This window comes from Pteronotus mesoamericanus, unplaced genomic scaffold (genome assembly GCF_021234165.1).
Source record: "Pteronotus mesoamericanus isolate MK-2021 breed Mesoamerican mustached bat unplaced genomic scaffold, CSHL_Meso_final contig_591, whole genome shotgun sequence".
Taxonomy (NCBI): Eukaryota; Metazoa; Chordata; class Mammalia; order Chiroptera; family Mormoopidae; genus Pteronotus; species Pteronotus mesoamericanus.
The window spans coordinates 572,605-587,659 of NW_026555208.1; the positions used below are offsets into that span (position 1 = coordinate 572,605).

The window sequence follows — 15,055 nt, forward strand, 5'->3', positions numbered from 1 at the left end:
AAAAATATACAGTAATGGAGATAGAGATAGAATGGTAGATAGAGATAGAAAGTGGCATAAATAATGATTAAGAGAAATAGACAGCAATAGGGAAAAGACACAGTAATAGAAGAGAAAGAAATAGAGAGGAAAACTTTTGCTCCATTTCGAGTTTGTTTTGAGGACTTGGGTGATTAGGAGTTTCATTTAATTATTCTCAAATATGTAAACAATTTTTTCAATATTATGTATTAATTGGTGGTCTGTTCTTTCCTAATTTTGAGGAATTATGTATTCTATTTTAATTTTAATTTAATTTTTTATGAAAAGGTAGAGACATTTATTGAAGAAGATACAAGACACAAGGCTGGACATAGGACAATGACATCTCAGTCCCCTTCAAAGGAGGCACCTTGGGATCTCACATAGTTCTCCCAATTGCCATCAGTTACCCTGTCATATTTTCCTGTATTTCACCCATGGTCTGAAATCTCTTCCCTTTCAAAAGTGATTTTAGTTTTTGGAAAAGCCAGAAGTCACAGGACACCGAATCTAGACTGTAGAAGGTCCTGAATCAAGAGAACAAGCCTAATGTCAGGGAGACTCTGAAGTAAATTGGATGAGAAATGATGAGGTGTGAACTCAGACAATGGCCATGTAGATTTACAGGAAAAAAGAAACTGAAGAAATGTGTCCTCGCTGTGAAGGAACTTTGTGATCAAGAAGATGTCAATAAGCAGAGAGAGGAGAAGAGACAGGGGTCAAGTGACCTGGCTGCCAGGATGGTATTTTAATTTTAAATCTGTTCTCTGACTCTATAGTCTGCTCTTTGATCTGCACATGTGTTTTGTCATATCTCACTGCTGTGATTACTTTGTTTTAGTAATGTATAACTTCATATCTAATTGGTCATGTTATTAAATTCTTAGTTATAGAATTAGTGGTGTGATCACATTGTAAGGGAGAAATGTGTTGAATCACTGCATTGTACACCTGAAACTAATATAACCAATATAAGATTGTATACCAACTATAATTAAAAATAAATTTTAAGTGGTGAAATATGCTAATTTTTGCATATTTATTCTTTAAAATAAACATTATAAACCAGCATGCATAAAAAATAAAGCAAAGAGCTCAATAAAATGGTAAAAACCATAAAATTCTTTAAGAAAATATTGAGATATATCTTCATGATATTGGATTTGACAATAGATTCTCAAAACTGATAAAAGCATGAGCTTTGGAACTCATAAAGTTAAAAAATATTCCACATCAAATGACATTATCAAGAAAGTGGAAAGACAACATATAAAAAGAGAGAAGTATCAGATATATGACTTACAAATCATGTATCTGATAAGGGGTTAATATCCAGAATACATGAAGAACTCAATTCAAAGCCAAAAAGATAACCTACTTTTAAAAAATGAGCAAAGGAGTTGTATAATATTTATTTAAAGAAAATATCCAAATGAACAATAGCACATAAAAAAAACCCAAAACCACCATGAAATATCACTTCACATCCACTAAAATGTCTGTAATTTAAAAAAAGGAAAAAACTAACAAGTGTTGACAAGGATATGAAAAAATTAGAACCATCATATATTGCCAATTGTAATGAAAAAAGGTACAAATTCTGTTGAAAACATTTTGGCAGCCCCTAAAACGTTAAACATATAATTACTATGTAACCTACTAATTTTACTGCTGGATATGCACACAAAAATAATCGAAAAAAAGGGATTCAAGCTGATACCTGTATATAAATGTTTATCATAGCATTATTCATAATAGCCAAATGGTAAAAAAAAAAAAGCATACATCAACAAATTAATGGATTAAAAAATGTGGTATATACATAAAAACAGAATATTATGCATCCATGAAAAGTACTAAACTATAATACATACTGTCATATGGGTGAACTTTGATAACACTATTTTGAGTGAAATAAACAAAACACAAAATAATACTGCCTGATTCCACTTATATAAAATACCTAAAGTAAAAATTTATAGAAACATAAAGTAGATTGGAGGTTACCAAGGAAATGAGAATTAATGCTTAATAGGTACACAGTTTCTTTTTTTGGTGAAGAAAAAGTTTTGCAATTAGATAGTGGTCATGGTTGTACAACACTGTATATTATTAATGGTATTGCATTGCATATTTAAAAATATTTAATGTGTAAATATCAAATCACTACATTGCATACCTGAAACTAATATTTTAATACTGTATATCAATTGTATATCAATTATACCTTAATTAAAAATAAGAAAAATGTTATCTTTAAAGTAAAATTCTTTTAAAAAACTAATATAGCAAATTTAATGGTATATAGCTTTTACCATAATAAAAATTTTAAAAAAGTTTTTGAACAAAAATCACCAGTAAAACACAATACAATCATATTAGTATTTTGAATGGGATGAAATTAAATTAATAAATTGTTTTAATAGGATTATTATTACTACAATGAACAATATGCCTTGAACATTTCCTACATTTATTTCCATTACATATACATTTTTTTACCAGTTTGAATGAGGTCATTTTCTATTTCATTTTTTAATTAATTACTGCTGCTATAAAATATTACTGACTTTTCCTCAAGCTTTATTCATGTATAAACTTAAAATAAAAAATTGTACATATTTAACATGTAAAACCTAATGACCCAATTTAACTATACATTGTGAAATATTCACCCAGACTAAGCCAATCACCATATACACCACTTAATGCCTGTACAATTTTCCTTTGTTTTTCTTCTTTGTTGCAGTGAGAATACCCAAGACTTCCCTCTTGGCAAATTTCAAGTACATAACATGAAGATTACAGATTTATATGTTGTTCTTGTAAAACTCTGTTGACTTCCCTGTTTTATAGATTAAAAAAATCATATTACCTTCAAAATAAGTACACAAGTAAATAAAAATTAATAAACAAAATTCAGATTTTTTATCTTATTTTCTACACTTCTTTGATTTATATTGGATAAAAACTTCCATTATAACTGTATTCTGCAGTAGTTTTGACACTATATTATGGTCTGGTTTACTCTCATTATACTCTTCGATATCTTTTCTTAATACTTTCTGCTTTATGTCATAAATTTCACCATATATGAGGCCAATGAGGGCAGAGCAGAAACCACGAGGTGGGAGATTTATTCTTCTGACTATGTAGTCTTTAAATCTGCCTCTGGAGAAAACCTGCAGTTTATCTGCTTAGATGAAATAACTTTTGAATCTCTGAGTTTCAGAGTCTGGTGACAGATTATCCAGCCTCTCCATTATGAAGGACTCTTCTTATTTTATTTAGCCATCTCTTCACACCTTGATTTAAAATATAGGTGTCAGATCAGAGACACAGAAACATGGAATAGACTGACAGCTATAAGAGGGGAGTGAGGAGTTGGGGACTGGTTGAGAGAAGGTGAAGGGATTAGTCAAAGAACATACATGAACAACCCATAGGCATGGACAATGGCTTGGGGACTGACTGTGGGAATAGGGTGCAGGCTTGGTAGGAGGGGACAAAGGGGAAAAATTGGGGCAACCATAGTAACATAAACCATAAAAAGACTAAAAAAGGCAAAAAAGATCTTTGCAAAGAAATAAACATCTTTCAAGTTTATATATATATATATTTTTTTTTTTACACACATATATACACACTCGGTCCAGAAAAAGTTTAACCATTGTTAATATAATGAGGATGGTTTGTGCAACATTGATGTAACCTGGAAGCCAAGGAGAGTGGACTGGTATGAGCATGTGTGAAAAATGACAACTGCACTGTATTAGTCACTGGTAAACACCGGTGAGTGAACATGTGTACTGTGTTTCCATCGCATTCAAAATGACTGAGCGAGGAGAGCAACAAACCTGCATCGAATTTTGCATTAAGCTTGAACATTCCTCTGTGGAAACTATTCAGATGATTCAGAAGGCTGCAACTACAGGCAACCAGTGATTAGTAGCTTCATCACAACATGCCCTACTCATACATCGCATTTTGTGCAAGGATTTTTGGTGAAACATCAAATCACTCAGATGACTCAGTTTCCCTATAGCCCAGATTTGGTGCCCTGAGACTTCTGGCTTTTCCCATAATTAAAAATCACCTTTGAAAGAGAAGAGATGTCAGACTGTTGAAGAGATTCAGAAAAATACAACAGGGTAGTTGATGGCAGTTGGAAAACTGTGTGATTCCGAAGATGCCTACTTCAGAGGGGACTGAGGCATCATTGTCCTATGTCCTATGTTTCTTGTATACTGCATCTTTTTCAATATATGTCTTTTTTTAATATGACATTGCTGGATATTTTCTGGACAGACTTTGTATAATATTTATAAATATTTATATAAATATTTATAAACTATGTATTTATATTATATATAAAGTATTTATAACATATAAATATATATTTATATGTATATATAAAATCTGAAAAAATATGTCCATTTTTCTTAAGTCCCTTCAGAACTCTACATTTCCATTCTGTGTGGTGTTATGTCTTCCTCAGTCATTGTTTACTAGCTGGAGCTTTAGTGATCAAGGAGACAGTAAAGCATGAAAAGTCTCTTTCAAAATTTCCAAGACCACAGCTTAGCATATGGAGTTTGTCAGTTAAGCACAGTGACCTCCTAATTCCTTTCAGCATCTACAAATTTTTGAGCCCTCAATCTGAAAGTTTCCTTAAAAATAAGGCAGTCAATTCAATCATATCTTGTTCCTATCCTATTTCATACATTCTGGATATGAAATTGGCACTTTTTCTTAGCTCCCCATTACCAAATGTGAGCATAACAATGTCTTAAGTCTGCTTAATCATATATTCTGTCATCATGCTGTAATATTTTTACTCTCTTACTCCCCTCCATTCCTTGAAGAATTTGCCCTTGAATCAGAAATTTATTTATTGCAACTTTGTCAATATTTTATGTGATTTCACTCTATAACAGTGACCCATTCCAAACATTTTCTGAGCATTATTGGAAGGAAGGCTCTGTAGTTTGGTGGACTGAGTTATTTAATGTATTTATTTATTAAAATTACCATTATTATCAAAGCCAAAAAATAAATATTTATTAAATATGGAATATATCATATGACATAATTCATTTAATTATCAAAGCAATGATGAGGGTATTAAAATAATTCCATTTTACCAGTTGATAACCAATAGTTAACACAGAATGCTGATTTCATACAGTTAGTGTATAACAGGCAAACAAGAATTTATAACATCAGAGTTTTTTTTGTGATCCCTAAAACACTCTTCTTTGCTGAAATTAAAGTGAGTAAAACATATTTTTCAAGCCAAGGTAATAATCTAGATCTCTAAAGCTCAAGGAAATAACATTTTCATTTCTAACATTGACTATTCGCATTGATTTTTAACTTACCTTTTTGTTAGTATATGACCCTTTACATAATACTCAAAAAAAGTTATCTGAATCACATTTTTCTTTTTTAAAATTATTAATTGCTCCACATTATTTGTATGAACCTGGGTTTCTTTTTTTAAATTTTTAAAATTGTTTTTCAACTACAGTTGTCCCCGTTTTGCCTCTGCCACTCTCCCCCACCCCCACCTCCCCCACTCCATCCTCCCCCCACATGGGTCCTCTGTATGTGTTCCTTGATGATCTTTCCCTTTCTTTCTGCCATTATCCTTCTTTCCCCTCCCCTCTAGTTACTATCAGTTTGTCCTTTATTTCAAGGTCTCTGGGTATATTTTGCTTGCTTGTTTGTTTTGTTGATTAGGTTCCACTTATAGGTAAGATCATATGAGTTTCTGTTTAAGCCTGACCTTTGCTCTGAGAGCTTAAGAAAATAACTTTATTTCTCTGTCCTATGTACCTTCCTCACCCATAAAATACAGATACTGTTACTTGCACTAATTAGTAATATTGTAATAAAGAAATATAGCATTGAGTGTATGTTTCACAGTAAAATATCTAAAGTATTATAGGAAAAATACCAACTTTGAATTTTTAGAAATACATGGGTAAAATCCAAATATTTTGAAGCTAAATCAAAAGTGTTTATTTAGTCCAGTACCACTAGACACAAATTACTTGTATTTTCTATGTCTTCTTTTCCCTTCCCCAAAATGAAAGTGAAATAGGAAAGCCTATTGATAGCTTTCTTCTTTTCTGTTGCACATATGTATGCATGTGTATGTGTGTGTGTTTGTGTGTGTATATTATAAAGAAACAGATTTAAAAACCTAACCTTATAAATAATCAAGGGAGCACCTCAAAGATTTTTTTCGTCTTTAAGTGTAAATAAGGTAAGATTTCACATTCTCATGGCATTATATAAGCCTTAAAGAGAAGAGATTGTAAAAATATTTTTAGATATGAAGGAATTAAGGCACAGTATAGGACAAGTTCATAGATAATTACGTTTGGACTGATTAGAGTCTTTTTTATACAAGATTCTGTGTAAAGATCCTGTTTAATTTTCACTGGCTTTTATTTTTGTGTTCTGAGTACTATGAAGATCTTCAATCCTTTAGTCCCCTAGTGAAGTCTCTGTTAATATCAGAATGCTCCTTGACAATTTGGGCCTAAATTCCCAATATAAAGGGGAAAAGTATTAGCTTTTAAGTTATCTATGTGGTTTCAGGTGGGTTAATTTAATGTTGTATTTTACTTGTTTTAATTCAGTATTATTCATCATTCAATAAATATATACTATACAGGGTGGGGCAAAATAGGTTTTTAGTTGTTTGTATGGAAAATAATATAAAAATTAACAAATGATAATATAAGAATGAACTCTGTGTTTCCTGTACTTACAACTGTAAACAATTTTGCCCCACCCCGTGTGTTCATCTCATAGACTATACTTTATAAGATATCAATCATTCAATAAATATTTGATTTGGGAGCTCACATTTTAACTTCAGAAATAGATGCAGACAAAAACAACTAAAAAATGGTGGCCTTATTCTATCAGTCCAAATATCAACTGAGAGCAATAAGAATATTTCTATTTCAGCAGAATTTCAACTGTCTGTAAAAAATCTGAGTGACTCATCACTCCCACTTCCCAGTTTTATACATGAAAAGTTAATCTGGGTTAAAACTTGAAATATATTTCTATTTTGCCAATTATCTTCATGCATTTTTAGGAAAAAATTAAAATACATGATAATAGGATTTCTAGGAGAATTGAGATTATCATTAATTTATTTTTATTGTATTTTTAATTAATTTTTGGGGTGACATTGGTTAATAAGACAGTGTAGATTTCAACTGTATAATTCTATGATACATCATCTGTACATTGCATTGTATTCCCACCACCCAAAGTCAAATCATCTTCTGTCATGATATATTTGACCCCTTTCCCTTTCTCTCTGGTAACCATTATACTGTTGTCTGTGTCTATGAGTTTTTGGGGTTTTTTTCCTTGTTTGTTAATTGGTTGTTTTCAGTTTTATATTCCACATACAAATGAAATTACATGGTTCTTAACTTTTTGTGTCTTATTCCACTTAGCATGATATTCTCAATGTCCATCCATGTTGTCACAAATGGCAGTAGTTAATGTTTTCTTATGGCTGAATAGCATTTTATTGTATATATGTACCACCTCTTTATCCAATCATATATCAAAGGACACTTCAGTTGGTTCCATGTCTTATCCACTGTGAATAATGCTGCAATGAATGTAGAGGTGCCTATATCTTTGTCAATAAATGGAATAAATGTTTTCAGTTTAGGAGGGATAGATATACAAAATAAGGTTGATTAGGTCATATGGTAACTCTGTTCTTAATTTTTGATGTATTCTTTATTTTAAAAACATGTGCTGATATGGGAGAAAAGCAAAATCACTTGGTCTTGAATCTGTTTGGTCTTTACTCCATAAATAATGGGGTTGAGCATAGGGGGCACCACCACATAGAGATTGGCTATTAGAATGTGGATGTGGTGAGAGATGGTTTTACCCCCAAAGCGATGGGCAAAAAATGAAAAGAAGGCTGGAGCGTAGAACATAAGTATGACACAAATATGGGAACCACATGTGCTAAGAGCCTTGCATCTGGCAGCCCAAGAAGGTCTCTGAAACACTGTGAGAAGGATCAGTGTGTAGGAAATAATGATGAGCACTACATCCAGTCCTGTAGAGATCAGAGCCACAGTCATACCATAAATGATATTGACATTAATATTGTCACATGCCAATCTAGCAATACCCATGTGCTCACAGTAGGAATGGGGAATGATGTTTGTCCCACAATATGTAAGTCGGTATACCAGGAAAATGAATGGAAAACATATGATGAAGCTCCTGACCACAGCTGCTATGCCAATTTTTCCAATGGCTGATGAGGTTAGGATTGTTGTATATCTCAGTGGGTAACAGATGGCCACATAACGGTCAAATGCCATGGCTAGGAGAATAGCAGATTCTGCCACAAAGATGAAATGTATGAAGAACATCTGGGATACACAGCTACCGAAGGATATATACACGGAATGGGACCAGAAGATTGCTAGCATCTTGGGGGCTGTTGCTGTGGAGAGCAGGACATCTGCTATGGCCAGCATGGAAAGGAAGAGATACATGGGCTCATGGAGACTGTACTGGGTCATGATCAAGAAGATTAGGAAGATATTGCCTATGACAGCCACAATGTACATAAAACAGATAGGGATGGAGATCCAAATGTGTGCATCTTCCAGTTCTGGAACTCCAATCAGGGCATACCACATATCCTGGGGATTAGTGTGATTGTAAAAAGAATGCACTATCTGTTGCTGCATACTGCAGACCTGGTACCTTTAATGAAAGACCAGAGGGCTGACTGAAGACTCAGGAACATCACCTTAAACTGGATGATAGCTGGTCAGATATTTTTCCCAATATATTCTTCCCTATAAAAGAATAATGAGATGGGTTAACTAACCTAAAAGTCCACTCTGACTCCTTCAATGGAAGAATTAAATATTTTATCCTGAAAAAAATAGTAGTTAATATTTCATAAGTTCTTAATGTGTCATAATATTTTATATTAATATTAAGCCTTCACAATAGCCTGTTGAAAATACTTTTACAATAATCTGTGACATAGATAATGCTATTCCTACTGATGAAGAAAAGGATGTGTCCCACAGACCTTCATTTAGCCACTTGCTGGTCCCAGTGAATTTAAAGTCTGGTAGGGTAAGATTGAAAGCTATGATCTTAATGACCATCCAATACTAGCTATAAAAATAAAACTATATATAAAAATGACATCAAAAAGTTTACTGATTACATTCCTGAGTAAAACAGACAGATGTGAAATTGAATTATACTGCTTATGGAAGAGGGAGAGACTAGGTGTTGACAAAATGTATTTCAAGCAATATTGTACATATGCCCTCTTCAACAATGATTGACTGCTGACTTGATGCTGAGCTCTGGGGTAGGCATTGAAGACACACAAGTGAGTTAAATTGATCTTTGCCTTCCAATCCCATAAAATTGTGGGATTAATGTTAAAACTATTTTTAATGCCAAACTGAAGTGAGTTCTTAAATGGACATGCTTAGCATGTGATGAAGGAAAATCATTCTATTCCACTTTGGTTACTGAGGGAAAATGAGACAATATACTTTGTATCTCCAAAGGCTACCACAGCAGCAAATAAACAATATTTTCACATTATAAAGCAGGGGTCCATAGCCCTTCAATAAAAGAAAGGGAAGGTAATTTATTGATTACTCTTTTTCCGTAGTTCCCAAAAGATGCAGATAAAAGGAAAGGAGATGTTGGGTTGGAAAGTCAGACTAGGAGATAAGACATTAAGATAGGCAGTATATGTGCGTATGTACATATAAACACATAGAGATATAAACAAAGGTAGAGACATAGATACAAAATAAATGGATGACAAGTGGCTCCCCTCTTCCTGCAGTCCCTATTCTCAAATAAAAGCAAGCTAAATTTCTCACTTTCTAAGGTGGTGTGCAGACTTCAGGAATGACTTCTTCATCTCCTGATTCTACTGCAGTTCAGGGTAGCAATCATTGTACAGTATAATTTTACTATCTTCTATTTTTATTAAGCTTTCAATATATTAATCCTTCATTTTATATGGTTGAAATATTTGGACTACATTTTTTGAGTTATGAGTTAGAATATATAATACTCAAATGGTCAGCCCATTATACTTTTATTTATGTTGGGATGTAATTCTTTCAGAACAATTTAATAACATGTTCCTATGCATAAGTCTAGGGATCTATTTTTATTACATAAACCAATCATTTAACCACTTAACATATAGATAAAATTAATTGTTTAAAATTTTAATGGACTGTTGATGCTTTAGGGAGTGAGAGAAAAGATAATTTTGGAACACACCTACCCAGGTCTATGGCAGAGTCATGTGTGTGTGTGTAATGCGGTTATAAAGATGGGGTTTATAGTGAGCAAGGTTCCATAAGGACATTAAGGAAGGGGAAAGGAAGAGCCTAAGTGATGGAAAGAAAAGCAGAAATGAAGATGGAAGGGAGGAAAAGAAACTTTGCAATTTTTCTTCAAACTCTACTGGTGATCTTTTGAGATACCAGTGATCTGTTTTTATTAGTTTTCTTTTTTCCTTGACGGTAGCATAATCATTTATGGCTATCTACCTTATAGGCCTGAGGCTCCTTGTAGCATTATTTTATAATATTACTGATGGAATATTCTGACTGAATCATTCCATATGCATGGGGCAGTGTGTGCTAATACAAATAGTGTGATTCTAGGACTACGTAGCAATGAATTCAAATATTGTCTAAGTCATATTCTGGATTTTAGGCTTATGAACCACTACACAGAGTTTGAACTGGTTCAAGGTTCCCATAAAGGCCATGACTTATTTTCTTATACTGAGCACATGGTACCAACTGGTAATTTTTACCCTAAAACTATCATTTTACTTTTATAAGGTTCAGAGAGCTTAACATAGTGAAGGATATTTGGGTTTAGAAACAGGGTATTCTTGCCCCATTACTAATGTAACACCTTTGTTATACAGAGAAGAGAGTTAATATCTCTGAGTTTCAAGTCCTTCATGTGCACCTAGCCCAGCACCTGATAGATAATAAATATTCAGTAAATTCTATGGAAAAAAACTCACACATATATATGTACATGGGTGTGTAATCTTTAATAAACTTGTTTAGTAACAGCCATTTTTCACTACTAAAATATAAATTTAATGCATCTAAGGACAACACTCAGATCTGCATGTCATAGAAAAATGGCCACTGCATTAACATTTTCGAAGTGGAAAAATGCATATTTTTGTTCTCTGCAGAGAACCCATTTAATAAGAGAGCACCAAGAGATAATACAATTGCAGGTCAAGTTTGGAGTTAGAATTACATCCAATACATCATAGGTCAAGGTTAAGTAAAATGCCTGAAGATTCAGTTCCACAATGAACAGCTTCTATTCTACAGTTTCCTGAATTAATTTTCCTGGTTTCCTTTCTATATGTCTTCACTAAGCATATCTTAATTTACTTACCTATATTTTCTAGTATCCTGAAGGTATTTAACTGGTTCAGTGCAGAAAAAAATAAAAGCAAGGAGATGTCCAAAACACAAATAGGAATCTGGAACTCTCTATTTATTCCTCCTTTTAAGCATCTCGCTGGTCAAACATCTTCAGCCCCGAGAGGACTGAATTTTATTTCTCTCAAGGAAAATGATGGCCTTGAGCTGTTTCTTGTGCCCAGCCCTCAGGGAGAAGCACCGCTGCTTTCTCTCCCTCTGCAATATATTCAGTTGCTCCCCTGGCTAGCACTCTTAGGCACCCAAGTTAACGCAGACAGCTAAATATCTCAATTTCCTTTACATGTCAGAGATTTGTGCTACTGCAGTAATACCCTGTGCCCATTGAGGTATTTTTTAATCAATGCCACATGTGGAAGAATTGTACACTTCTTAGAAAACTCCTAAAACTGGGTTCTGTCATCTACTTTGAAATTTTCAAGCTCCTTTAGCTTGACGTTTTTCTGCCGTGCACATAGTCCAGAGGGGTCCAGAGGGTCAGATAGGTCCAGAAAATGACACCAGCTACTATAAAGATCCCTTTCATCCTCTGAAAGATGCTTTAATAGCTTTAATGAGGGTTCCAAATAGAGGGGAAAAAAGAGATAATTACAAATTCCATTATACTAATGGGATTCAAAAGTGACTCCAAGCAGATGAAAGAGATTTGTGAAGAAAGGACTGTTTTCTCATTAACTTCTTTCCAATGGAGCCTCCCAAATATCACTGATTTTCTGGTATTTACAAGGCCTTCCTGAAGAATCATTTTTACTATATAGTATAGATTCCCTACAAATATAATGACTGACCATCAGCGGACCTCGACTGGATGATTAATGCTAGGCAAGTGCCCAAATCTCCCAGTCAGTTACCTGAACAGTTTTGTGCTCACTACCTGAGAGAAGTTGTATGTTACTACATGTGTGAGTATTATATGTAAAGAAAACCACTAACTATTCCCTGCATTTCAAATGCTTTTTAACCAAAGGTATTAAGAGCAAAAACGATGGTTAATTGAAGAGTTTCTCTAGAGGTTTTGGATATGAAAAAGGAAAAGGTACTTGTTTTCCTACTTATCCTTGGAAAACAAAATAAGGGAACCAAAGTATAGCAGAGGAAAAGACACTGAGGAAGGAGAGTGAGAAGTTTGGTGACAGTACAAATTTGTCTCTATGTCTGATTTTTTGATGGTGACCAGAAGTGCAAAGAATGGGATCTACTGGTGGAGGCTATAGGCTCTACTTATAATTTATTCTGATACTTTCTAATCTAGGGACTCTATAGCCCTGATTGTCTAATTCCTTTGAAGAGTTATGCTTTATTTTTTGATCAGAGATTTTGGTAGATAATGGTTTCAGATAAGTATTTTCTTTTAGAAATAGTTATGTTTTCCTTTTTTGATAAATAACTTTGGTACATAATATTTCAGATACATATAATAAGCACATGGGCAGTAAACTGTTACTACTTTAAAACCCATTTCCAGTAATATTCTATACAGATGGATTAATTATTATCTATGACCTTCAATATATTTAGTATCTCTCACAGATGTCTCTCATCCACTTTCTAAAATCTTTGGGTCACATTTTTTAGGAAAATAATTTTCCAGATTTTAGAAAAGTTACATATTTATATTCTTGATATCAGGTAACAATATCATTGGGGTCTTGGTGAGTCCCTCCTAGTCAAATAGATTGATATTATTTTAACAAACATACAATATTTAATGATGCAGGACAAATATCCTCACAACAGTTTATCCTCACAACATCTCAGGATGGCTCCTTTCACTTAGCAATATGGATTTAAGGTTCTTCCATGTCTTTTCACTACTTGATATCTGTCTTTATTTTTTAACAAGCTTTCTAAATTTTATTGTTCAATTACAGTTTATATTCAATATTATTTTGAATTAGTTTCAAGCATTCAGCACAGTGGTTAGACAATCCTATGCTTTACAAAGTGTTCCCCAATATTTTCAGTACCCACCTGGCACCATACGTGGTTATTACAATATTATTGACTATTTTCCCTATGCTGTACTTTATTTATTTTTAAGTACATTTTATTGATTGTGTTATCACAGTTTTCCTATTTTTTCTCCCCTTTATCTCCCTCCACCATGAATCCCCCTTCCATCAGCATTCCCCCCTAAGTTCATGTCCATGGGTTATACATATAAGCTCTTTCGCTTCTCCATTTCCTATACTGTTCATAACCTCCCCTTGTCTATTTTGTACCTACCAATTATGCTCCTTATTCCCTTAAACTTTCTCCTATTTCTTCCCCCTCCTAGTGGATAACCTTCCATATGAGATCCATTTCTGTGATTCTGTTCCTGCTTGAGTTGTTTGCTTAGTTTGTTTTTGGTTTTGTTTTATGGTTCAGTTGTTGATAGTTGTGAGTTTGTTGTCATTTTCCTTTTCATAGTTTTGATCTTCTTTTTCTTAGATAAGTCCATTTAAGATTTCATATGATAAGGGCCTGGTGATAATAAACTCCTTTAACTTGACTTTCTCTGGGAAACATTTTATCTGCCCTTCCATTCTAAATGATAGTTTTGCTGGACAGAGTAATCTTGGATGTAGGTCCTTGCCTTTATGGGTCATGCCTTTGAATACTCCTTTCCAGCCCCTTCTTGCCTGTAAGGTTTCTCTTGAGAAATCAGCAGATAGTCTTATGGATAGTCCTTTGAAGGTAACTCTCTCCTAGAACGTACACAAACCCACCCACTCGGGAATCAGCACCAATTTGCTTCCAATTCAGGAAGCAAAAGGGCCCAATTTGCTTGTGGGTAATGGGGGAAGTGACTGAAAGTGAGGCAAGAGCTGAGCAAGTGACATTGTTCCCTCTCAGACCCCTCACCCACATGCAGCACCACTAATGCAGTGAAGCACGTTGCCCACCCTGTTGAACACCTAAGGCTCTTCCCTTACAAGGAATGCAACAGGTAAACTGAGACAAAGAAATATGGCCCAAATGAAAAAAACAGATCAAAACTCCCCCAAAAAGAACTAAGTGATGAAAAGATAGCCAACCTATCAGATGCAGAGTTCAAAATACTGGTAATTGGGATGCTCACAGAAATGGTTGACTACAAATGCAAAATAGAGGAAAAAATGAAGGCTATGCAAAGTGAAATAAAGAAAAATGTACAGGGAACAAACAGTGAAGGGAAGGAAACTGGGATTTAAATGAATGATTTGGAACAGAAGGAAGAAATAAACATTGAATTAGAACAGAATGAAGAAATGAGAATTCAAAAAAATGAGAGAATTCAGAACCTCTGGGAAAACATTAATTGTTCCAACATCCGAATCATAGGGGTGCCAGAATGAAAAAAGGAAGACCAAGAATTGAAAATGTATTTGAAAAAATAATTAAGGAAAACTTCCCCAATCTGCCAAAGGAAATAGACTTCTAGGAATTCCAGGAAGCTCAGAGAGTCCCAAAGAAGTTGGACCTAAAAAGGAACACACCAAGACATATCGTAATTACATTATCCA

The 15,055-nt window shown here is 33.8% G+C and overlaps 1 protein-coding gene across 1 annotated transcript; it reads right to left on the reverse strand.

The window, feature by feature from the left end:
* Window positions 1-7,808: 7,808 nt before the first annotated feature.
* On the reverse strand, window positions 7,809-8,839 carry LOC129076380 (olfactory receptor 52Z1P-like). The gene has a single exon (XM_054580554.1). It carries the CDS (start codon window positions 8,778-8,780, stop codon window positions 7,809-7,811), a length of 972 nt encoding a protein of 323 aa, XP_054436529.1. The 5' UTR covers window positions 8,781-8,839.
* Window positions 8,840-15,055: the final 6,216 nt, after the last annotated feature.

Coding starts and splice junctions, on each gene's coding strand:
- LOC129076380 (XM_054580554.1), bottom strand. CDS start 8,780: ATGCAGCAACAGATAGTGCATTCTTTTTACAATCACACTAATCCCCAG.